The sequence below is a fragment of the Hippichthys cyanospilos genome, chromosome 3, assembly GCF_059441005.1.
Source record: "Hippichthys cyanospilos isolate Australia breed blue-spotted pipefish chromosome 3, RoL_Hcya_1.0, whole genome shotgun sequence".
Classification (NCBI taxonomy): Eukaryota; Metazoa; Chordata; class Actinopteri; order Syngnathiformes; family Syngnathidae; genus Hippichthys; species Hippichthys cyanospilos.
Window position 1 is genome coordinate 18,494,906 of NC_142371.1, and position 19,658 is coordinate 18,514,563.

Sequence of the window (19,658 nt, forward strand, 5' to 3'; positions counted from 1 at the left end):
AAAAATGGTTGAACAAAGTCAAAAGTCCTCAAAGTCCAAGTCATTGCAATCATCAAAGTCACAAGGTTCAAAGCTTCGTTCTGTCTTGGCCGCCGGGCGAGAGGCTCGTTTTTGCTGCCTGGAGAGACAGTTGGCGTTCTTGCTATCGTCGTGTCATCCAGCGGTCAACTTCTGAGTAAGTAGTACCTTCGCCCTTGTTTAGACTCGCCAACGTATCTCTCCGCATTGCTGGAAATGTCCGTCGGTCCCGACTCGGCCTTCGTTTCGCAGTTGTGAGCATGTTTGGCTGATGTTCACCAGCGTGATTCTTCCGCTCCTCGAAGGTCTCGTCTTTGTCCTCGTCTCGGCTCCAGATGTGCGACAGACCGAACCTAATCGCCGTGACGAGTAAGTCATTCGCGGAGGCTCCTCGGGCTTCCCTCGCGCTCACATACATGCACGCGCTTCCTGTTGTCCGCAGAAGAGGAGGGGAAAATGCAAGTGGCCAAACTTCTGGCGGAGGCCAAGTGCGCCTCGAAGGACGCCTCCCTCCAGGAGTACGGCGACCGCCTTCTGCTGGTCGAGAACTTTCTCCATTGGGACTTGGACTCCCTCCAGGTGCTGGCGGACTCCCAGAAGCACCAGAAGGCCTACATCCAGAAGGGGAGGGCCGCCATCGACCTGAAGAGGAATCTTCTCGCCGTGGAGGAGGAGTCCCTCAAGAAGAGTGCCATCCCCCTCATGAACGAGGCGGCCTCGCTCCGGATCAGGGACGGCTCCGCCCAGATAAGGTACAGGCGTATCAAGGAAAAAATGGCCTCCGTAAAAAAGCTAAATGCCACGCTTAAAAAGGACAAGGCCAAACTGGAAGAGGACAAGGTCTCCCTCGGGATTCTTCAGAAAGCCCTCGATGACGAGAAGATCTCCCTCGACGACGAAAAGAAATCCCTCGCGGTGGAGAAGAAATTCTACAAGGATGATAAGACCGCCATTGCAAATGACATTGACTTGCGGAAGAAAAGGCTGGCGTGCTACAAGATGGATAAGGCCTCCCACGAGGTGGAGTGGGCCTCCTGCAAGAAGGCCTCCCACCAGTGCCAGTAGGCCTCCCACCAGCTGAAGAAGGAGCTGTGAGAAATCGACCTTCTGCTTTCACAACATGGAGTTGTTGACACCTGATTTTTTTTTTATATTTGCCCAAGTCTTTACTGTGTTTTTGCTCAAACTGGTATTGTGATTAAATGAAGTTCTTGAAAAAGGGAAACGGGTGAGCCGCGATTGGTCATTACCCGAGAAAACGCGATATCATTTTCAGTGGGTAGCAAGCCGCGAATTGGCTGCCCTTGAGATGGGGTTTACACTTCCTTCGGAATACCACAGAGGTATCAAATATATAACCCGCAAGAGGTGGTTCTGTGCCATCACTTTTTATTGAAATAGAGAAAAAAAATAGTAAAACAAGTAGCCCTAAACTCCTGCCGGCTGCAAATCACCTTGTGCTCGGGCTGCTTTCTCGTGCCTGACAACAAATGTTACAATACGCAAAAAAATCTTAATAAAAGCGAAGCTCAGCACTGCAACTTCCAAAATAGAAAAAATAAAGTTGAAACAAGTACATCGGCTAAAGCTGCTACCAGCCGATACTCAAGTACGTGCTCGACAACAACTTAATACTCCTCAGCAGGCTTCCTTGTGCCTAACGACTGTTACAAAAAAAAATGAATAGTTTTACAAGCAACGCAAAGATCAGCAATGCAACTTACAAAATCGAAAACAACGGTCAGCATTGCAACTTCGAAAGTAGAATAAACTTGAGCTTCAACTCACGTTAGTGCTCGATAACGGCTCAGTCCTCCTTCGCAGTCTTCCTCGTGCTCTACAACGAACGTAGCAGTCCCAAAAATTCTTCTTCTCAAGAAACGCGAAGATGAGCGCAGCAACTTCCAAAATGAAGTGACAATAATTGCGCCAAATCGCTTGATAGATAACGTGGAACAGTCGCATTAGCATTTAGCTTTGTCGTGCTACTGCTCAGCGCAGCTTAAATAGCCCTGAAGAGATTCTCAATGAGCTTGGCTCAACATAATATAAACAATGTCATATATTTTGTTTAATTTTTATTTGCAGATCAGCTGTTAGCACGTAGTTCCAATGTATTTTACGTGACATCATGACTACTTCTTCCCGATATTTTTTTTAATGTACTGTATATCATTACACGGGTGACACCTAGTGTCCAGAATGATAAACTACAGCACTCTTTTATTCCGTTCAAGTCTTTACAGTTCACGAAGTTGTACTATCGCAATTTTCGACAATATTTGAGGCCGGGCTAGTGTACAGAGCAAAAATCTGCATATAATTAACACTTGTTTTTTTTAACTATACAGTATAGTGGTGCTTCTCAATTATATTTTGCCAGGAAAGAGACGTGCTACATGTCCTTTTCAACAATAAAAGAGGGAAAAAAAAAACATAAATCAATTTTCAAGAACTTAATTTTATACAGCATTTATATGGGTTGCAGCTTAGTATGAACCAGAAAAAAAATAACCAAATGCATCATGAATGTTCTTACTTTATTGCAATTAAACATCACATGCCCTCCCCAATGACTTTGTTGCAAACAAAACTGGAAAATATGATGTTGAATCTTAATAAAACTCACACCTTTGATATATTTTCTTCAAATGCAAATAAGGCAATTTTCATGTTACCGAGCAGTAAGAATGATCATGTTTATCTACTGTTAAATGAAGAACATGTTTATTAGTGATGCTCAATACGACATATCTAACAACATGGACATCTGGTATGAAAAAACGTTAAAAAAATCAATCAAAAATATATGTGTGTGTGTGTGTGTATGTATGTATGTATCCTCATCATCTCCATGTTGTGAAGGAGGAAGAACGGAGTGTCAATTTGTCCCCACAGCTGCTTAGTCATCTTCTTGAGGGTAGGCCACTTCCGGCAGATGGAGGTCACTCTGCTGCTGGAGGGAGGCCTTCATGAGGAGGATCTCCTTCTGCCCAAGGGAGACTCGTTGCCTCTCGGCCGCAACCTTCAAATCCCAGAGGGATTCCTCCTGCTGTTCCAGCAACTTCCTCTCTTTCTTGTAGGACTCCATCGTCTTATCAAAGACGTACTTCTCTCGCAGGTAGGAGGCCCTGGCCAGCTCCAAGGAAATCTTCTCCTTCTCGTAGGAGGCCTTCTCCTCAGTGTAATATTGCTGCTCAAGATTGATGGCTTGCTTCACCCGCTCGACGGTGAATTCGATTCTCTCGAGGGTCCACTGCCGAAATTTGATGGCCCGCATGTTCTTCTTGAGGTTGACCTTCTGCTTCCTCAGGTACTCCTCTTCCTCCTGAAGGAGCGCCCACTCATCATAGAGGGACTGTTTCTCAAGCTGGATAGTTTCCTGCTCTTTCAGGATTTTACGCCTCATTCTAAGCTCCTTCGACGTGAGCCAGGCGTCCGCCCGCCGTTGGGCCGCCTGCTCACCTTCATCGGATCACAGGAAGCGCGTGCGCAAAAATGAGAACCCGCGGTCACGTCCGAGCCTCCGCAAATCAATTTGTTCTTACCCGGTAGCCGGCGCTCGCGTGGGGGCCTGGAAGAATTCAGCCCGTCGCACATCTGGAACTGAGACGGGGACGGCGGCGGAGATGAGACCTTCAAATCGGCACTGAGGGGCTGCCTTGAAACGGGGGCATTTTGCTCCTCAAATTTCGAGCAATGCGACGAGATACGTTCACTGGTCGAAACGAGAGCGGATAAAATAACTCACCTGCTTCCCCGCGATGAGACGAAAACGATCCCACACGACAGAAACCTTCCGCTTCCTGAGGCAAAACCGAGCCCAAGTCAAAATGAAGCTTTGAACTTTGTGACTTTGATTTTGACGCAATGAATTGGACTTTGAGGACTTTGACTTTGTTCAGTCATTTTTGGCACGCAAAGAATAAAGCTGCGAACTTGAACAGCAACGTGCATCCATTTTTTTTTGGTCTTGCCACAGTCAGACCTATCGAGACGTCGGCTAGGTTTTCCGGACTTTTCTTTTTCTTGACGTTTATTGTTCTGTACCTGAATGAGGTAGAGCAAGCAGAATTGTGTTTGGTTCTTGTACAAGGGGTCAGCTGTGATTGATTTTTTTTTCTCGTAACCAAACATCTTTTAAAAATACAGTAGCTACAAAGCATACGCACAATAATTTATAAATAATAATTCATTAGAGGGATTGTGTGTAAGATTCAGAGAGTTTTATTACGGACAGCAGGAGGTGCTGCATTTACCATTGTACCTAGCTATAACAAACATGGCCGCCTCCTGAGAAGTGCCATCCCCCATGTAATATCATTTCATGATAACTAGACCTATGATTATATTTTAAACATACTGTTGGTCATTAAGAACACGTTAATTTGCAAGTTTTTGAAATTTACAATCAATACATTTCTTCCTTTTGAATGAAAAACGGTCAAGTTTGACACATTGTCCCTTTAAACGAATCTACCTCAGGTTCTTTTAAGGATGGTTTTGGTTTAGAACAGTGATGTATTTTGGACACAAGGTGTCACTGTTTCTGCACTTCAGTTGATGAATTGGCAAAGTTTAATTATAATAAATTACTTTCGGTTATTGTTATTATGCATAGTACATAGTAAGCATCGAAGTTCAAAATCCAGGTGTTTTTTCTATACGGGATGAGAACATTATACTGTATTTCCCTGCTCTGACACAAAAGAAGCATCCAAGCAGCATATGAACAGCTTAGCACACACCTGTTTTTCACTCGTGCCTTTTGACTATAGTCGAATAACATACATAAAATACCGAAATTATAATGGCACAGTGGCATTCTTCCAGCCCAGTAGTGGCAAAAGAGGCACTTACTTGACTCCGCGTTTGAGTGACGTATGTTCCCCAGAAATCAATTTGGAACTCGGAACCACATTTGTACAAAGGCGTGGCTAGGTGTTGTGCGCATGCGCACCGGGTTTGTAAACGTGCCATCGAAGGTGTGTAAATTAAGCCATTTATGACAGAACATTCGAAGACTGTTTTACTGTGAAAAGTTATAACATCGCGTTTTTTTGGTTTTGAGCAGTAAAACGTGTTTATAATGTCATGGACGTTTTGAGTTTTACCGTTTTAATTCCTTATCTTGTGCAAGTGGACGACTCAAAATGGCGCCTCGAACACACAAGAATTTGAATTTGGCAAAACAGATAGTCATTACAGTACTTATTAGTACAGTAAAAATTCGAATTTAATTCATATACCTTGTGTGTGGAAAGGAACTATGTATTACAAGAAATGAGGTAGGTGAAAATAACTTTTACATGCGTATTTGTAATAACACGATTGTGTCTCGTTGGTAGCCATATCAAACATTTGCGTATACATTTCTGTTCTGCTGTTTAATTGTATGCTTTTCTTCGCGACACCCACGCGATACTTGTATTAACGCTCACTGCCGTCGAGCGCGGCATTGAGCCAAGTCAAGGCACTTCCTTGTTGTGGCTGAAGTAGCGCTGAGTGGCGCGCTCTTGGGGGTCACGTGAGCATGGATTAAACCATTATCGCAAAGTCTGAATGATTTCATGGTTTCATTTGTTAAGATCAGCGAATAACTGCTAACGTTGTTCTAGTTGAAGTAGATTTGTATATGTTAACTTCCATTTGCGGTGTTATTATTAGAATACCTAAATATTAAAATATTACTCAAGTGGTTTGCTCAGAGAAAGGACCTAAGTGTAGTGGTGTCGAATTTACGTCCCGCGGGCCGGTTACGGTCCGCAAACGGGTTTAATCCGGCCCGCGAGATGGTTTTGTTAAGTATACAAATGAGCTAGATTTTTTTCAATAAGTGAAAAACTGGAAATGTAACATGATTAATAGCAATGTTTCATGATTAATAGTGATGTACTGTTAACATTTTGGACATGATAAAAGACAAAAACTGAAGTTGTTGTGTTAAAGGGTAAATATAAGCCATAATTTGGAAATAGATTTTTCTCCATGCAGCCCACAAGCTAAAACGGGTTTGATGCCCCGATATACAGTAATGACAGATACAAAATGTTTTATTTTTTAAATGTTCTTTTCAACAATCTAATTACAGTTGACCCCCGCTATTGGCGAAAAATTGGGACCAGGCCGGCGCGCTGAGCAATAATCTACGTAATTGACGCATGTCCAGCTCTTGACAATAGATTTTCCTGAGTAAAAATGAGTTTGACACCTCTGCTCTAAAGCGTTTTTTTTTTTTTTGCCCCTCCTTTTGCTGGCTAGAAATGATCTCAAAAACATGGCTTTGTATATCGTTTTTTTAAACATACATAATTAGCATTTAAATCTCTCTCTTTGTCTCTCTCCCTTTCTCTCTCTCTCGACATGTCTCGGTCACCAAGGCAACCAACGCTTTTTTTTCCCTCCCTCCCCTCGCGCCATGTATCTCCCCTTTTCTCTCTGTCTCATTCCATCCCTCCCCTCGCCAGAGGTAGGCACCGCTATGCGTCGGGCGGCGGCGCATGAGTGACATTTGCTTGGCATTTTGGCAGCGGAGTAGTCGATGGGAAGTTGGCTGAAAAAGTGTGACGGGGAAAGTATCGGGCGGCGTGCGTGACGCGACGACGCGGCTAATGATGATTTATGGGCTTGGCTGCGATGAGGGTGTACTTTTTTTTTTTTTTTTTTTGGCGGCCGCTCGCGCACAGATGTGTATGAGCGCGCGGTGCATAATTGAGCGTTCAAAACTTGAAATGGCCGGCGGGAGCGTGTATATTTAGAATAGATTAGCGAGTGGGATTTTTGCCAATACTATCAGTGTGTGGATCCGAGATAGAAAGGGGGGAGAGCTGGACCCTCCCCCTTTGTTTTCCTCTCTCTTTGCTCATCTTCCAGAGATGATCGGCGTGACGGAGTGTCAGTGAACACAGCGAAGCGATGGAGAGATGGTAACAAAAAAAAAAAAGTGTTTCAGGTCGAAAAGCGGGCAAGTTCTACTCACAGTTTGATTTTTTGGTTGTTTTTTTCCACTAGCTCCATCGCTCCTGTCGCACGACTGGCCGCCCTGGTCCTGGTCGCCCTGGTGACGCAACCCTCGGCCTGTCACCGTGACGACGAGGGCGAGGAGCGGGCGGACGCCCTGGCCGTCCAGCTGTCCGTCACCACCCAGGTGACGCCCACCCCTCTGTGGGCGGTGGTGTGGGGGCCCACGCAGCCGCTGGAGGATGAGACCTACCACCTGCTCTCCAGCCAGGAGACGGAGCGCCTGCGCCAGCACGGGGGCCAGCGGGAGGCCAGCACCGCCGCCGCCGCCGCATCCTCAGAGGACTGGCTGTACCCCGACGCCAGTACGCCTCCCAAAGAGGATGCGCCCCTGGAGTCGTGGAACCGAGAGGGCGTGGAGGACGGGGGGGCGGCGGAGGAGGCCGAGCTGGAGGAAGGTGGGTCTCTGGGGGGGGGGCTGCATTGCCAGGAGTGCTCTTGGGAATTAACTGTCATGTGAGTGTGAAGGTTGCCCCCTCCCTCCCTGAAAGCTTCGTAAAGTTGGCATCACTCGCGGCAAGATTCTTGGAAGACGCCTCGGGATGGCTCTTTTAGAGGCCAAAGTCTTTTTTTTTTTTTTTTTTTGCACATCCAATTTCATGTTCAGCTGCCCTCATTGATTTCTTCTTTTGTTCTTGGCCTAATTATACTTGGTCATGCTCTGAGAATTGAAAGTGTGTGTGTATGTGTGTTACAGTGGACCCTCAGTTCTACGTCACTGTGACCATCTCCACACTGCTCATCCTCACCGCAATCATCATCACGGCAAAACTCTGGTAGGAACTTTCTCTTTTTTCAGCCAATGGGGAGGGGCTCCATCCTACTCATTTGCTGTCATTGAAGGCTATGGAAATCAGAAATCTATTTTTACTGGGCCGGCAACGAATACATCAACTCAGTCACTGCCATCAGCAGCTATATTCTCCTGAGACCCAGTCTTCATTTGTGTCCAATTTGTGCTAGTAAGACAGCAAAGTTCACTCAGGCGTCATTGGAAAATCCAGATTGTCCTCTACTAAGGACACTGGGACTTGACGTTGATTTATGGCTACAGGCCACTATTTTTTTCTCATGCTTTGAACCCTGCAGATTTTTTACTAGCCACCAGGGGGCAATCTCCTGGTAAACAAAGGGAGACAAAGCAAGATGCTATCAAAGGATTGATTTTGAGTTTGAACTGCTATTTTACTTGCCACCAGGGGGCACTATCCGTAGTAAACACAATCAGGTATGTTACTGTTGTGTTGGTGCAGTATTCTGTTTACAGTGGCTTGGGCTCTGTTATTGCTGCGTCTATCTTACATTAGCTGCTAGTTAACAGCACTGCTGCGCTCAATATAGGCTGGCGTGATAGACCTAAATGATTTGTACACTTGATTTGTACCCGGTTGCCATTCCTACTAATCACTTGATGTGACAAATTCTTCTCATAGACCAAAATTCCTGAGAGTTTTAGAAAGTGTGTTATATATATATATATGTATATATATATATATATATATATATATGTATGTGTGTTTGTGAGTTATCTGCATTTTATTCTGGCAAATATCAGAAAAAAAACACGCTATCTGACAGCTCCCTCAGGTTAGATTGCATGATTGTAAAAAATGTTCTAAATGGGTTTGGGCTACACTCCCGAGAGTGCGAGGCCGCTAGCACTGCAGCAAAGCGCTGCAAAGTCTCTTCTCTCAATTAAGTCGACAAGCAAGAAGCGGGCGGCGCACGCTATCTTGACGCCGAATTTGAAGCCAGCCGGGATCTAGACGAGCTCTTTGCAATTCCCACTTAGCCGGCCGACGTGTTTTGGGGGAAGCTTGGCCAAAGCTCGTCCGGCCACAGCCGAAACCACGGAGGATCCAAACGAAGCTGTCAAGGCTGTTTCCATCCTTTCTCGGCCTCTAATGAACTCCGGAGCTGACCTTGTTTCCTCTGTGGCTTTTTGCCGTCAACACAGGAGAAGTTAAGGCACTAGCGGGAGCTGCTGTCAGACGCTTCGCACATGAATATGGTGCGAGCTTGTGCGGGAAGGGGCCATATGAAAACTGATGTGTTCTTTTGGCTTTCTGCGGTTCCACCAAGACGGTTTTCTACACCCTTGTTATTTTACTCAACCTTCCTCGCAAATAATTATCTGAATGATCTGTTGCCGTACAGCACGTAGGTGCCTTGCGATATGAGGGACTTGTAATTGCTTTCTTTCAATTTTTACTTTATGAAAACATATAGAAAAATGATTGTTTTGGTCACCCTTTGCATAAACTGAATAGCCATTGTGCCGCTGCCCATCTCCTCCACTTGGGGGCAGTATAAGAGAGACAGATGTACCGCACAAGAATTTCTGCCAGAATACGGCTTAGCTCCTTGCAGATGATAAAGAATAAATGACTGCGTATTATTATATTGCGTGTCAAAATATGTTCAAATTATTACTTAAAAGGTGTTCCCTTGCTATAACGAGGGGGGGGGGGGGGGGCATAGCTCAGTGTTGTATGAAGTGAGTTTTAACTAAATTAACAGCCTCTACGTAACGCTCGTATCTCAAGTTCTCATACGTTCAAGTTCATACTTGTCAGCCGAGAGGCAAATGTTGGGCGCCGTCGCTCGTTTGTTGGCATTTATTCCGATAACACCTTTAAAGATTTGCTTTCGCTCTTAAAAAATTGTAATATTCCACCTGCCATTACGCCGCAAATACAAGGGATGGGCGTCGCTTATATATGGCCTCGACGGAAAGTGGCCATTAGCGGAAAATGGGGGGACTCATCCAGATGATATAGTGGAGCACTTCCACGCTTTGCTGATCAGACCAATAATGTCAAGTTGATTTGACCGGCGGGTCTTCCGCGCCTTGTTTTCCCCGCGTCTTCCTCTGTCAAGGTTTTTTTCTTGTTTTATGTCGCTTATTTATGCCTTCGTTCTCCGTCTCCTCGCTGCCAATCGTAATTTTTCAATCGGGCGCCTCCAAGAGCATAATTTGTTCCACTTCATATTCCCTTTTCATTCTCCAGCTCGCATTTTGCCCTCACGGTCTTACATTATCGAAAGCTCCTCCTCCTCCTCCTCCTCCCGCTCGGGCCTTCCTGGCCTCGCGCGGATTTGCTTTCTCGCTCTGAATACCTGCGTTCCCTCCGCGCTTCTTTCCTGGAGGTTTTTTTGGCTCTCTATCAGCATTGTAATTGCGTCCGCCCGGCTCCGACGCGCTCTTCTTCGCATCTTATCGCCGACGCCAGTCTCCTTTTGTGTCCCGGCGCGCCCGCGAGGTTTTAATCCTCCCGTTTCCCGCGAGTTGCTCGGCGATGAACAAAAAAGACGGCAGCTAACTGTTGCTTCTAGAATTCGCTTCGCCGTTGACCTTATTCAAACCGGAGGCGAGGTAACACATTGTCACGCTCGCGCTATTTCAGCGTGGCGCGATAGACCGGCTGGTGCTGAGGGTGTCATAAATGTGTAAATAACGCCATGTGTTGGATGGGAGGGGGGAGGGGGGTGGGGGTGCAGATGGACTGAAATGATAGCGGAGAGTGGCCGCCGTCCAGTCGGCTACGATCGCGGAAGCGTTTCATACGAGCGCCGAGATGACTTCGCGGTCGGGCTGATGAAGTCGAGCCTGACGGGGGTGTGTGTGTGTGTGTGTGTGTGTGGGGGGGGGGCAGGTGTTTTCTCAGGTCGCATGAGGACAAAGGATTGCTTTGGTGGAGAAACACTAATTCCGAAAGAAACCCGCCGGGGTTTTTATAGATAAAGTCAGGGGCTGACACCTCGTTTGTCCAAATATGGTCAATTATCGGAATTTGTCACAAATCCATACTGTTAGTGTGTCATCCAAAATTTGGCCGCGGTAGCCGGGATTGAAAGTCCGGATAGTTGTGAAGATTCATTTCTTCTTATTCAACTGCTATGTCAGCTTATCGTTTTATTAATCGCGTCATTCAGGGCTCCAAGAGCTTTGAGGAAGTTTGGCAAACTGATGTCACCGCAGTTGTTGCGCGGGTAATAAAGATGACGATGTATCTTACCATATTTATGGTTGATAAAACAAATGAGTGACATTTTTCGTATACTTCTATCCTGCCCCTAGGAGAGGAGTTCAAGTATCTTGGGAGGGCAGGATTAAGAGGGAAGAGGCCGCCTGATGATGCCTAATCTGTATGGGTCTGTTGCGGTAAAAGAGTTGAGTCTGCCGGGGAACAAAACTGGATTTATCAGATAAACCAGAACACAAAAACTCAACAAAAATGACTAGCTTTTTTTTCACTAAATTTGAAATCAAACTCATTCTGTTACATCATTTTCGAAACAGCGCAAAGACATTCATCTAAATGGATCCAATATTTCACTTGTACAATTCCTGACTGATCACAGCATCTAACCGAAGGCTCTCGAAAACCGCTCATGAGACCAAAACCCTTCCCAAGAACCACTAGACTAGATTAGCGGTAAAGTTAGGGTTAGCGATAAGCTACGGTCCGCGTGTGGTTCGGCGGTATAGTTAGTTTAAGGCCGTGTTGGTTTAGCGGTTCGGATTCAGGTAGGGTTCAGTTTCAGAGAGCAGGAATCTGCATCAGCATTCAAAATGTCACACCGCAGAAGAGGAAAAGATTGGAGCCGGAGTATAAAGCCAAAGAAGATTGCGACGACAACATCAAAATCAGAAATGATGATTTGTTTTTAGTAGCGACAGCCTCGCGACAGCTTTAATCCTAGCACGTCGGAATCCATCAATACATCGCTCCCGAACAACAAAGTGAGAGCCGAGTTAATATTTTTGATTGACACTTCTCTCGTCACCCCCCCCCGAGAAGACAAGAGAAATTGAAAAATATCCGTCCCTTTGCCGCAAAGCCATTTGACTCTTGTCGACGTTATCGGCGCGCACCGCCGGTAGCATCAAAACCTATCGGCTTTTCTCTATCTCATTTTCCGTATTTGTTTGACTTGTGCCCGCCTCCTCGTTTGAGGATTAGTTCAAAGAGGAGAATTTGTGACCACGGCGAACGAGCCTCTGATGTCGTAGCCCGTAGTGCATGGCGCAGGTGTGCAGACAGCTGGCGCTTTTGCGCGCTATTCGCTAGCTGTGTTTTCGGCCTGCTCCGGGCAGAAGGTTCACTTACTTTTATGCTTTGATGTATGCATTATGTAGTAAGCTTTTCGCATCTTGGCTCTCGCATAAACAGACAAGGGAGGTTTTGTTTTTTTTCTCTCGGTATAATCGCACACTTGCTATCAGCGCGGTTTTACAAAGAAATGTGAAATTTTCTAAGCAGGTTTCGCGAGTATCACAGAAGGTCATCGGTTTTGACGACTTTTCTCGGGTTTTCCTAATCTGTGAAACCAATAAGAATCCCGACTTCATTAGTCTTTCGTTCTCTTCTGCTTCGTTCCTCTTTCGAGGAAGTGAGCTGTCGGAAGATGGATTTTATGTTTGACAATCTTCTTCAACGGGCTTTTTGCCTAATTGCAATCGAATTCGGATCGTACTTGAAACAGAGGACCACTTTTTATAGGTCTCAGTCTCATCAATGAACTTTTACTCATCTTGGACGGAGGGGACTGGTCTAGACCAGGTCACTACCTACTGTGGTCAGTTGTTAGCTTAAATTTGATATTTCTTTAATTGTTCCATTAAAAAAAGCAGAATTTGTTGTTTTAAACATAAAAAAATGTTAGTTTATTCTTGTTTTTTTTCTTGTAAAGTCCGCTATAGTCTCGGTCTTGTCGCAATCTTGATTACCAAAAGTCTTGGGCTTGTCCGGATCTCAGCATCAGGAGGTCTCGCACGGTCTCAAACTCCAAAGGTTTTCCAAAAGTCTTGGTCCCGTCATGGTCTTGATAGTCTCTAGTCTGGATAATGTCTTAAGTCTTTGTTGGTGCGGTAGTAATTGGAAGGTAACCGTTGACTCGGGGTGTGCGACGCTCCGGTCGAAAGAATATCAGAACAATCCTGGACTTTCCTAAATCGCACCTTCCAACTGGACTGAGCGGTATTAAAAACAGACGATTCATAGGCTATCATTCACGTCGTTTACCGGTACGCCCCCGTCTTCCACGTCCATTTCTAGTCTTTGAGGCATCCCCCAAGCGTTTGACTCCACGCCTCCCACTTTTTCTTCCCACGGACATTGTTTTAATGAGTCCGAGGAGGGCCACTAATCCTCTCTCACATTGGCAGCGTTAATGCGTTTGCCGACGTGAAAACGACTCCGCTCCCGACGCTCTTCCTTGTTGTCTCGAGGCTCGCCCTCGAGCCTCATCCGGCGCTGGGCCCTAAGCTACCTAATTCTACGATTTGGACCGAGAAATTGTCGAACTTATCGAACGTTTCTGTGCGGTCATCGTTTGCCAAAAGTAAAATCGAATGTCGTATTTTGATGAAACAGCACGCAAAAGAAAGATCCACCGAATTTCACAAAGGACTACAGAAATCAGAACCGTGACTGTTGAGGTTGAAATTTGAGGAGTTTGATCATTTTAAGTTCATCAATGGCTCACACTCGTTTCTCGATTATTAAAATAGTTGTCGATTAATTTGTTAACCGTTACCTGTTGATTAACCGATTTATTTTCAAAGCGCTAATCATACATTAAGATTAACATTTGATCTGAATTTCTGGTATGATAATCATTTGTTTCTTTTCTTTTGGGGGGGGGGGGAGGGCATTTTAACATATAAATATTGTATATTGAGTGCTCTAGATCCAAGGGGTGTTCAAACTGCGGGCCGGGGGCCATTTGCGACTTGTCATTCGTTTTTCAGTGGCCGTAGCATTAATTAAAAAAATACGTATACATTAGCCGTGGCCTGTAAGGCTTGTTAAAAATAATTCAATATGTTTATATGCTGTAGAGCTAGAAATCTAAAAAGCTCTAAATATACAAAACTACTAACTATAATTTGCGAAGTTGATTAGAAACGAAATAAGCCAATTTGTCTTCTAAACAATGGTGACGAAAGACCGGGGGTGTCCAAACCTTTTGAGGGTCGCGTAGGAAAAATAGAAAGACGTACGGGCCGTGTATTTTCACTTTAACTTATTAAACATAGAAAAAAAAAAATCAATCATGCAAGCAATTACTGTAGTCTATATCAGATGTATCCAAAAAATGTTTAATTACTTGCTTGACTGATCTTTACAGTGTTTCATTTGTTAAAAAAGCGGCGCTTACGTCTTTCCATTTGACATCATGCAGCCCACAGAGGAAAAGCTTTGCCTTTGAGATTTTTTTTTTCACACTTCTTATGGTGTCTACCCGCAAACCTTTTTATTACTTTTTTTGAATAGCAAAAATGCATTTTTTTGCATATGGGCGGGTCGCTAAAAAATGTCTGATGGTCCGCACCTCTGAGATAATGTATGTAGCAATTATTATTATTTTTTAACGGTGACGCAATAGTGTTGTTGTTGCGAGGTGAATTATGTCCCCGCTCTGTCCACTTTCCAATCTGTGCTCATTCCGCTTTCCCGGCCATCCGTCAATCCATCAATCTCTCCAGTTACGACCGCAGCTGTTCCCGGCATCCTCCCCCGTTGTCCCGCGGCGTGGCCCCGCCCCTCTCCCGCGCGCTCCCCTGCTCCCTGGCTTCCGAGGAGAGCCGGCAGACGCTGCGCAGCGCCTCCTCCTCCTTCGCCGATCGCGAGAGGTAAACGGCTGGCTTAAAGGGGCCCGTTAGGCTAGAACGAACGCCGCATGCCATATCGGGCGCCCGCGGGCGGAACTGACGTTATGAAAACTAGGAACACATTTGATAGGAGGAACATGAGTGCAATCTATAGACACGCTTTTGCGATTTCGTGTCGGTAAAACACCTATTCTTGCCTCCTCCGTGAGGATAAGCACGCAAGATGGCGGCCGGCGTCATCGAATGACATCGTAAAGGGGGCGGGGCAGCCGCACGCTGAGAGGTGCGGCTTCGGTAAACGGGACCTTTCGCTTCTTGGTTAGAAATAGCTGTACCGTAAAACTCGTACATAAGACTCATCTGTGTGTAATTTGGGGATCAAATTCCGGTATTTTCTATGTTACGGTGTATAAGATGTTACATATTTCCCACAGTCGGTGAACACCTCGCCGGTGTCACTTTGAATGCGCTCCAAGCAGTTGTTTTTCCAAGTTCATTTTACCATAAATAACCAAAGTTGCGCAATTTTGTTTCACCAAAAAAACCCCTCTTTTATTTGGGGATTTGCGGTATTTAATAAGAAATGAAATGGCCAATGTGCCAAATTTATATGTTTACATTTATATTTAATTGTGTCAAGTGTAAAAATATCAATCTACGTCCTTTAAGAAAGCGCACGCTGCGCTGTGATTGGTTTGCATTCTCCCAAGAGCGGATTCCGTTTTTTTTTTCTATTTTCCTGTGATGAGTCACTCTGGGGCCCCTGTGTGATGGGGGGAGGGGATAAAAAAAAAAAAAAAAAATCCCGGCCACCATCCGCAGAGTGGTGATGCTTTTGTTCAAGGGTATTTGGAGTTAATCTCAATAAGGATAATTATAGTGCCGCACTCCTCCTCGTCAGTCCCTTGCGACGCAGCTTGAGTAGTTTGGGAGCGCGTGTTTTTTTCAGCTTCGGGCCCCTCCGCTCCACTTTACCATTATCCCCCATTTACAGACTTTTACTTTTCTTCTGAACACTTTTTCTCGTCTTGCAGGATCCCGGTCGTGAACCTCTGAGGTGTTCCTTTTTTCCATGCGGTGAAAAACTTCGACGGAGCCTCCAGATTCGTTTTTTTTTTTTTCTCCTCGCCACGCCTGCAGCAGCGTTTTTCATTTTCTCCCCAAACTGTGAAATACGTTCAGGGAGCGCAGGTATTCAAGCCGCCGCTTCCCCGAGCTCTTAAAAGCTAAACTCATCACGCCCGCCTCTTTTCCTTTCCTGGGCGTAAATTTCCTCCCGCGCTGCTGTCGCAGCCCCGAGCTGCGGCGAGCGCCGGCTCGCCGTGACCGATTCGCAAACAAACAATTTAACAAGCGTGCCAGCGTCCCGTTTGAGGGCCCAATCTCGCTTCCAGTCGCGCGGCTACACTTTGCCAGAAAAAAAAAAGATGTTTTCTTGCTTGTCAACTGCGGGTGTCAAAGTCAATTTGGTCACGTCGTGCTTCGGCGCTTACAACCCGACCTAAATTTATGACAAATTACGTACGTGTGGGAAATTGCAGTTTGATTATTATTACACTGGCGCCTTGAGATTCTTTTTTTTTTTTTTAATCAATATCAGGTACATTTACACACACACATTTTCTTCCCCCTCCAAGCTTTCGGCTAAAGCATCAAACCTATGGCCCGCGGGCCGATTCTGGCCAGCAAATGGGTTTAATCCGGTCTGAGAGATGATTTTTTTAAAGTGGCTCATTTTTTTTTCCATAAATGAAAAACTTGAAATGTTTATGATTAATAGTAATGCTAATGTTTGATGATTGAGGATAAAACAAACATCTAGAATGTCTTAATTTTTTGTCTGACGACATACTGCCGCGGATGGAACGGATTAGTGACATTTGCATCATTTCAACAGGGAAAGATGATTTGGCATATGAATGTTTTGAGTTAAGTGTGTGCTCAGGGAGCAAATAAAAATTGTATTTCAAGGCACCATTGTATATGATCAAAATTGAATTAGAAATCAAGACACCACCAGATTACTTTTTTTTGGGGGGGGGCGGGGGAGTGGTGGTCCGCATCTGGCCCCCGGGCCTCGATTTTGACACCCGTCAAAAGTCGTGGGCATCTCCAAACGAGGACTGTTGTATCTGACAAAGACGTAGCCGACGGCCAACGCGTTGAACATGTCAGGCTCCAAAAGCGCTCCTTGCTTTTAAGCCTGGGAAAAATGCTAATTCTTGCGCGCGCGCCTGCGTGTTTCTCCTCATGATTTGTTTGCGCAATGACGCCGTATTCACAGCGGGGTGCCATGAGCAAAACCATGACTTCCTTCTCCCTCATATCCGCCTCCTGAATGGCTAGTCCAGCGACCGGTCTTAAACTTCTTTTTTTTGGCTTGACGACAGCGACGGATTCACGTCCTCACGGAGCGCCAAGGACTAACCGCAACGAGGATTATCATTTTTTTGTTGACAAATATGGCATTGTGGAAATGACCATCATTTGCCTTGGCATCTGAAGGAGGCGCAAAAGGAAGTTTGAAGGGAACGTCGCCCGTATCGTATTACTCATAAATGTCTATTTTACCTATCGGCTTGTGACGTCTTCTAGAAGTTCACATAGATTTTGTCTCGGATGAAACTTTTCTAAGCAGCTTTGGGATGACGTCGTGCGGACTAACGTTTCCAGATGTGAGGCCGTTTTGTGCTATTGCGCAAGGTTCATGCCGTTCACTATTAGTGCAACTACTAAACTAGTGGGGCAAAACTGCACTTGTTCTTATTAGGGCCTGTGAAGAGGGAACAAAAAGAAGTCGGGACACGATTTCCTTTTTTGTGTCTCAGAATTCTCACCTAAATGAGAATTCTGCCTTCGTGCTCACAATTCCGACTAAAGCAAGAATTTGCAGATTTCTCACACTATTCAGTTTGAGACAAGTCAGACTTTAAAGTCGGAATTCTGAAAACAGAATTCTAAGAGTTAAGTCTCACTTTATATCAAAATTCTGAGAGAAAAAAATCCAGTATTCTGACTTGGAAAAGTGAGGATTGGAAAAAAAAAAGACGGATTCGGATGATAAAATCTGAATCCTCACTTTGAAGTCAAAATTCTGCGATTGAAAAAAATAATTCTAAATAATAATTCTTAACATCAGAAATTTCACTTTAAAGTCAGAATTCTGTGACTGAAAAGAATTGAGAGAATGAATTTAGAATTCTGAAAAATATCAAAAATCTCACTTGAAAGTGAAAATCCTTTGAATGGGGAAAAAAGTGAGAATTCTGAGAAAATGATGATTTTCACTTTAAAGTCTGAATTCAAGAAATTCAAAGAACAAAGTCAGAATTCTCATTTGACTTGAGAATAAACTTTTCATTAAAAGTGAGAATATAATCAAAATGATCAGAATTCTCACTTTAAAATCAGAACTCAGTGAGTGGAAAAGGTGGGAATTCTGACTGAAATCTGGTGTCGACTTGAGACTTCAGAATTCTGAGAAGCCAAAAAAGAGTCAGAATTCTGAAATCCCTAATTCTCTTTTGTACGTACAAGTGTGTACTATTATTGAGACTGTAAAATTCCGCTCGCCTTCCCGTCGTCTCCTAGAATGTCACCAGGTGGCGCCGGTGACGCCGTGCGTGGCTCGCGCACATATGCCGTCTGGTGTTTTGAGTCCAACCCCTGTTTAGGACCGTGGTCTTTCTCTACCATGCAAGTTCAATAAAAACAACACTGGGTGTTATCTAGAACGCTGCTCCGATTCTTTGCGCCCATCGCCGCGTGCCAGTACGGAGACGCGCGAGATTACCGCTCGGGATGTTTGAGCGATGGGCGTCATCGATCTGAGGCCGGCGTGCGGCGGCGAGGCGCGAACTGGCGCGTGCGGCGCCATCACTCAAACGCTCGCACCTTGACAAAAATAAATATTGAAAAAGGACGACTCGCCTGTCGCCGCCCTGCCACCCGCCGACGCTCCCCCGAGATTTACGCCGGTTAGAATTCACGGCGGCGAAATTAACGCCGCTATTTATAAACGGGGACGACGGGATGCAAGCTAACGACGCAGCTGGATTCTTGTCCCCGAGTTGAGCGGCTAATTGTGTCCATTAGCGACTGGGCGGCGAGGTGACTTATGACGACTTTGACACCGAGCCGGACCATCGCCGATATAAATTAAAACCGTACCCGACATCACATCAAAGGGAAAGCATTGACACATGACGCTACGGAGCTGAAATTTCACCCTTACTATTTAACGAGCTAACCGGGAGCGTGTCATCCATTGGTTAGAATACTGCGAGAAGGATGTGGAAGGAAATGATCCAAATACTAAATGCCCAATTTGATCTTCACATCAAAGGCATTTTCCATCAAAGTGAAAGCATTGGGGAGCTGAAATTTCACCCGACATGGTGAAAACATGGCACTTAGATGTCACACTAGCAAGGAGAATGCCATCCATTGGCTAAAATACTGAGGGAATGATGTGGAAGAAAACGAACCAAAATCGCCAATATTTCCAAACTTTTAACTGGTACTGTATATTTTAGAGAATATCCACATTACATACGTTTTGGTCAACTGTATGATATTTTTTCTTACCTTATATCCAGTACAGGATTGTTTACATTTTTTGGGCAAATTCTTCCACATCGTTCTAACAGTATTTTACTTTCCCATACATATATACAGTATAATGTGTGTAGTGATCCAAATTGGTCTGAAACCGTTTTTTATGATATGTATCAGTATAAACTTCAATGCACATGCAGCTTTCTTTTATTATTTTTCTATTATATTACAAGGGGGGGGGGGGGTTTGGCATTCCATATGACGGAAGCTCCGGGCGGAAAACGGGACAAACAAGAATGTCCTTTGAATGAAGCGTGGGCGTCTACGGGGACGACGCCCTAATTAACGGCTTGACCTCCCCCCCTTGTGCGAGTTAACATTTAGCGGCGATAACCCCCCCCCCCCCCTGGAGATGAACCCACGTGACGGTGGCATTAATGAG

General features: G+C 45.1%; 3 protein-coding genes across 7 annotated transcripts; 2 read left to right on the plus strand and 1 right to left on the minus strand.

The window, feature by feature from the left end:
* Positions 1-14: 14 nt before the first annotated feature.
* Positions 15-1,243, plus strand: LOC148426061 (uncharacterized). 2 transcript variants are annotated; one of them, XM_088411424.1, is made up of 3 exons: positions 15-175; positions 324-387; positions 461-1,243. In XM_088411424.1, the coding sequence occupies exons 2-3, from the start codon at positions 354-356 to the stop codon at positions 1,081-1,083; spliced, it is 657 nt and encodes a 218-aa protein (XP_088267550.1). In that variant the 5' UTR covers positions 15-175; positions 324-353; the 3' UTR covers positions 1,084-1,243. The 2 variants fall into 2 exon arrangements, with proteins under 2 accessions (XP_088267550.1, XP_088267551.1); XM_088411425.1 differs by having other exon boundaries at positions 39-175; positions 271-387.
* Positions 1,244-2,539: 1,296 nt separating this feature from the next.
* LOC148426062 (uncharacterized) lies at positions 2,540-3,915 on the minus strand. The gene is made up of 3 exons (XM_088411426.1): positions 3,770-3,915; positions 3,567-3,624; positions 2,540-3,483 (listed from the first exon to the last, which is right to left on the minus strand). The coding sequence occupies exons 2-3, from the start codon at positions 3,616-3,618 to the stop codon at positions 2,921-2,923; spliced, it is 615 nt and encodes a 204-aa protein (XP_088267552.1). The 5' UTR covers positions 3,619-3,624; positions 3,770-3,915; the 3' UTR covers positions 2,540-2,920.
* A 72-nt stretch (positions 3,916-3,987) lies between these two features.
* pianp (PILR alpha associated neural protein) lies at positions 3,988-19,415 on the plus strand. Of its 4 annotated transcripts, none has more exons than XM_088411421.1 (6): positions 3,988-4,077; positions 6,892-6,944; positions 7,030-7,436; positions 7,736-7,814; positions 14,534-14,680; positions 15,694-19,415. In XM_088411421.1, exons 2-6 carry the CDS (start codon positions 6,934-6,936, stop codon positions 15,713-15,715), a joined length of 666 nt encoding a protein of 221 aa, XP_088267547.1. In that variant the 5' UTR covers positions 3,988-4,077; positions 6,892-6,933; the 3' UTR covers positions 15,716-19,415. The 4 variants fall into 4 exon arrangements, with proteins under 4 accessions (XP_088267547.1, XP_088267546.1, XP_088267549.1 ...); XM_088411420.1 differs by lacking the exon at positions 3,988-4,077 and adding an exon at positions 4,965-5,003; XM_088411423.1 differs by lacking the exon at positions 3,988-4,077 and adding an exon at positions 5,282-5,306.
* The last annotated feature ends 243 nt before the right edge of the window (positions 19,416-19,658 follow it).

Bases quoted from the DNA above. Each gene is read 5' to 3' on its own strand.
- LOC148426062 (XM_088411426.1), bottom strand. From the start codon at position 3,618: ATGTGCGACGGGCTGAATTCTTCCAGGCCCCCACGCGAGCGCCGGCTA. The intron at 3,484-3,566 runs GTAAGAACAAAT...GATCCGATGAAG, and splicing joins ACGCGAGCGCCGGCTACCGG to GTGAGCAGGCGGCCCAACGG.
- LOC148426061 (XM_088411424.1), top strand. From the start codon at position 354: ATGTGCGACAGACCGAACCTAATCGCCGTGACGA. The intron at 388-460 runs GTAAGTCATTCG...TGTTGTCCGCAG, and splicing joins GAACCTAATCGCCGTGACGA to AAGAGGAGGGGAAAATGCAA.
- pianp (XM_088411421.1), top strand. The intron at 7,437-7,735 runs GTGGGTCTCTGG...TGTGTGTTACAG, and splicing joins GGAGGCCGAGCTGGAGGAAG to TGGACCCTCAGTTCTACGTC. The intron at 7,815-14,533 runs GTAGGAACTTTC...CAATCTCTCCAG, and splicing joins ATCATCACGGCAAAACTCTG to TTACGACCGCAGCTGTTCCC.